This window comes from Telmatherina bonti, assembly GCF_933228915.1.
Source record: "Telmatherina bonti genome assembly, chromosome: 7".
Lineage (NCBI taxonomy): Eukaryota > Metazoa > Chordata > Actinopteri > Atheriniformes > Telmatherinidae > Telmatherina > Telmatherina bonti.
In genome coordinates this window covers 25,568,572-25,573,220 of record NC_136625.1, presented here as the reverse complement: position 1 = coordinate 25,573,220, position 4,649 = coordinate 25,568,572, and the positions used below count along the sequence as shown (strand labels likewise).

At 38.2% G+C, this 4,649-nt stretch overlaps 1 protein-coding gene across 1 annotated transcript; it reads right to left on the bottom strand.

Moving 5' to 3' along the window:
* Nucleotides 1–248: 248 nt before the first annotated feature.
* On the bottom strand, nucleotides 249–1,100 carry LOC306758501 (G-protein coupled receptor 35; the record flags this gene model as incomplete). Its single annotated transcript, XM_079243828.1, has 1 exon — nucleotides 249–1,100. One exon carries the CDS (start codon nucleotides 1,098–1,100, stop codon nucleotides 249–251), a length of 852 nt encoding a protein of 283 aa, XP_079099954.1.
* Nucleotides 1,101–4,649: the final 3,549 nt, after the last annotated feature.

The following is a 4,649-nucleotide window of genomic DNA, read 5'->3' as shown; positions in this document are numbered from 1 at the left end:
AAGCCTTTTACCACTTTCAGTCCGTCTCCACATACAGCTGCACCAAGCAGGATCTAAAAAGAAAAAGACAGACCAGTTCTAACCACATTGTTTTTTAGGCATTGGCCTACTCCAATAAGAAATTTTATTTATAGAGAATCCATCAAGATAAAAAAAAAAAAAAAAAAAAAAGAATCCCAAAGTGATCAACAAATAGAAACAAGTAATACAAAGAGATGAAAAAAAAAGTGAGACTTTTGTACTCTGATTTATGAATAAATTTGTTTCAACAAGAAATAATAGCTGATGGAATCAAAACAGCAGTTTGTAGAAGCAATCCACTCTGACACAAGTAAATAGATGTGAGGTGGTAAATATGTTGTCCTCCAGTTTAGAGGCATTTTAACAAAATAGTTCACAACAAAAGCAATGTGGATTGGTGTGTAGCAGACGATGAATACAATCAAGTTCGCTGTTACTATGCCAACAATACTTTTCCTTTCCTCTGATTTATCTTGGCTCTTTAACATAATATGGATGATCTGGCTGGAGCAGAACACAACGACCAGCAATGGGAGGAGAAATCCGAGGAAAATCAGGAGTACAATAAACTGTCCATGGAGTGGCCTATCTTTAGACCTTTCATAACATGTCCACAGGTTATCAGGTGAGTTGTCTTTATGGAATATAACACCCACTGTCACCAGAAGTACCCAGATGACCAAGCAAACAACTACAGCTGCATCTTTCTTCTTCCTCCATGATCTGGCCTGCAGTGGAAACCGTATAGCCAAGTAGCGCTGAACACTGATGGCTGTTGTGGTCAGGATGCTGGCATACATGTTTATAAAGTGAATGTTAATTAGGAAGGTACACAAGAGGGTTTTTTGGAGACAGAAGAAGGCATCATAAATCCTGAAAGGAAGGAAGAGAATGAGGGCAAAATCAGCTACAGCCAAATTCAGCATGTAGATGTGGGTGTCTGTCCATGACTTCCTTTTGGCAATAAAGGCCCGCAGAGCAGCAACATTAACAAGGAAGCCAAGCAGAAACACCAGTGTGTAAGCCACACCCTGAACGGTGTCCACCGTGCTTCTGGAGGCCGTGCCGTTGGTGCACATTCTGCGCTTAATATGTGAGAAGCAGCACTCTGTAAAATGACAAAAAATTAGTGTGTTTAGACAGCTCCAAATATATGATCTAATGAGTTGTTATTCCTTAAAATAATATTTTTAATTTTTCAAGTTTATTTTTAAAACAATATTTTCATGCAAATATGTCCATTTAAACTTAAAATCACTTACACCTGTTAAATTGTTCACACACTCATCAGTCAAACACATGCAGCAGCTCAATGCATTCAGCATCACAGACATGATAAACAGCTTGATACAAGTTCAAACTGAACGTCACGATGAGGAAGAAAGGATCTAATTTAGTTAGAACATGGTCTGGCTGTTGGAGTCAGCCAGGCTGGTCTGTTTATTTCAGAAACTGTTGATCTACTGGATTTTTTGCACTCAATCATGTCAATGGTGAATGAGAATTCAGTGAGCTGCAGTTGTCTGGACAAAATATATTGATGTCCCAATGGCCCGAATGGATGGAGATGATAGAAAGGCAACAGTAACTTAAATGACCACTGGATACAAGTAAGGTTTGAAAAAAACACTTCTAAATGCACAGCACATCAAACCTTGAAGCAGATAAGCGACAGCTGCAGATTGTAACCACACCAGGTTTCAGAAGAACAAGATACTGAGGTTACAATTTACACAAGCTCACCAAACGTGAAATGGTAAATGGACTTGTACTTCTATAGTGCTTTTCTACCCATACAGACCACTCAAAGCACTTTACAATACTTGTCACATTCATCCATTCACACACACACTCATTCAACACACTCATACCCCAATATGCACATTGGGGGGCAGTTTGGGGTTCAGTGTCTTGCCCTAGGACACTTCGGCATTTCAGGGGAAGCCTGGAATCGATCCCCCAAATTACCAGTTGAAGGACAACTGCTCTTCCTCCTGAGCTACAGCCGAAATAGGAACTCATCAGAACCGATAACGTTTTACCTGTTCTGATGAGTTTCTATTCCAGCTGCAACATTCAGGCGAGTGCTTGGGGTGTCATGGTGTGGCGTATTTTCTTGGCAAATTCCCGACCCCTTAGTAACAAGTGAACATCGTTCAAACACCGGTCAGTCTGAGTATTGTTGCTGACCATGTCTATCCTTTTATGATCACGGTGAACTATCTTCTGATGGCTACTTCCAGCAGAACTGCACCATGTCTCACAGTTCAAATCATCTCAAAGTGGTTTATTCAACACAACAATTAGTTTACTGACTCAATGGTGTATACTGTCACCAGCTATAAATCCTTGATGTGGTTGAAAAAGACCTTCTCATGCCTCTGAATCTGCAGCAACTCTCTGATGCTTATCATGTCAATATGGACCAAAGTCTATCCAAAAGGTTTTACAAAGAATTAACAGTTTTGAAGGCACAAGGAGACCATTGTACTAATAAAGTTGCCTGAGTTTATGTTGCCTCGCTGCAATCACTTAGAGAAATTAGATTAAATTCATAGTCCTCATTCTGCATAAAAACTACTGACAGACTTTAGCAGAGACACAACATTGGGAAGTTAGTTTTACCTTCCGTAGGTGAAATCATGTTCATAGCCAGGAGAGATCAGCTAGTAATAAACTGATCAATGTTGAATAATGAATTTATTTAACTATTAATTTAACTAATTGTGATTTGACTACCTTGTTTTTCATTCCGCACCAGGTTTTATGAAACAGGTTATAATCAGTTATTGGTTATTTTGTGAATATAATGATCAAAGATTGAAAAATGTGAATAAATTAGCTGATAAAGATTAACTCCTGAAAGACTGTGAAACAGAAAGTGAGTTTTAAACAGTTTCTTAATATGTAGCTAACTATTAAATGGTCTGAATTTTGACTTGTTAATCAGCATAAAGGTATTAAAGAAATTATTTAGAACTCATCAGTTTTTACTATTTATATAACATTACTATGGACGTAATCTACAGGTAGAAAAAAAATTGGAATCAGTTTCCCTTTTCTAATCAAATTATTACACTTAAAAGCATAACTTACCAGAAGAACTGTATTCTTGCTCGTAAACTTTGCTGAAGTGTTTTTTCAAGCAGCTGCATCAGCTCAACTGAACGCATTTACGTTACTTTTGCATTATTTCCTGTCTCCTCAAGCCACATGATGTTTCACTGTGTGACTGCATCTGCAGCGCTGCAGAATGGCTGTGGCTTGCAAAGTAGACAAAAGCATCAATTTCTCTTTTTGGTCACATACTGATTGCTATATGTAACATACAATGCTGAGAAAATATAAAGTTACAAAGAGGCAGATTTTCAAATGCAGCCAAAGCAGCAGTTCTTTGCAACAAAGAATGACGATAAATGTTATTTTTAAAGTTTATTTTCATATTTGAGTTCTCTTCTTGGAAAGGTTGATTTATTTTTTTAACTTTTAACCAAAAGGGATGTAAAATCACCTTACTTGGTTGCAATGTACGATCACCTGCCACTTTATTGGGTACATGTGTTCAATCGCTCCAACGGTAATTGAACAGAAACGGTAACTAAAACAAATATTTAATCAACCTTTCACATAGCAACAACTCGATTCATTTACATAAGTAGACATTATAAACTACTTGGTGAAGTTTAAAGTGACTATCAGAATGGGGAACAAAAGTGTGTCACACAGCTTTGAACATGGTTTTGTGGCTGATGCACGATAGGCTGGTCTGAGTACTTCTGCTTCTCTATTGAGACTTTCACTTGCAACTATCTCTAGAATCTACAGAGAATGGTCTGAAAGCTAAATGTACCCAGCAAACTGCAGCTGTGTCTGCACAAAAATGTCCTGTTGCTGCAGACATCAAAGAAGAATGAGCGAATTAGTTGGCAATGATAGAGAGACAACAGTAGCTCAATTAGCTGGTTGCAAAGTGTGCAGAATATCATCTCTGAGCATAATTTATGCTAAACCTTGAAGCAAAAGGGCTACAGCAACACACTTGTGGTCTTTTAGCACCAAATAAGTATAATTTAAATGTCAAAGCCTAACTGAGTATGGCTGCTGACCACATTCTTCTCTTTCTGACCACAATAGTTGCCTTATTCTGACAGCTTCTCATCTCAAAGCTAAAAATATTCTGATTGCTTTAGTTAATATTAGAATGATTACTCCAGTTGGCTCCGCAGTCTTTAGATCTCAGCCAGCTGAGCATCTTTGAGATGCTGTGGGATGATTCTCATCTATTGTGCAGTCGACACATGTGCAGCAAGTGTGTGATGCTGTTGTGTCAATATAGAGCTAAACCTATATATAAATAGAGCTAAGGGCAGATTTAACAACTTGTTTAGTTTGCCACGTAAAATTGAGGCAATTCTGAAGACACAAAGAAGTCCAGCCTGCTACTTGTGAGGCGTACCCAACAAAGTGGCCTGTTAGTGTATGACAGATAGAGCATGGAGCTGAAATCAGCGGTTAAAGAGTTGCACCAACAACGTCGAACAAGAGAATGAAGTTGTTCTGTTCAGACACCAAACAACCCAAAGACTCGTGAACAGTCTTGTTGTAAAAAAAAAAAAAATGGGGCAGTG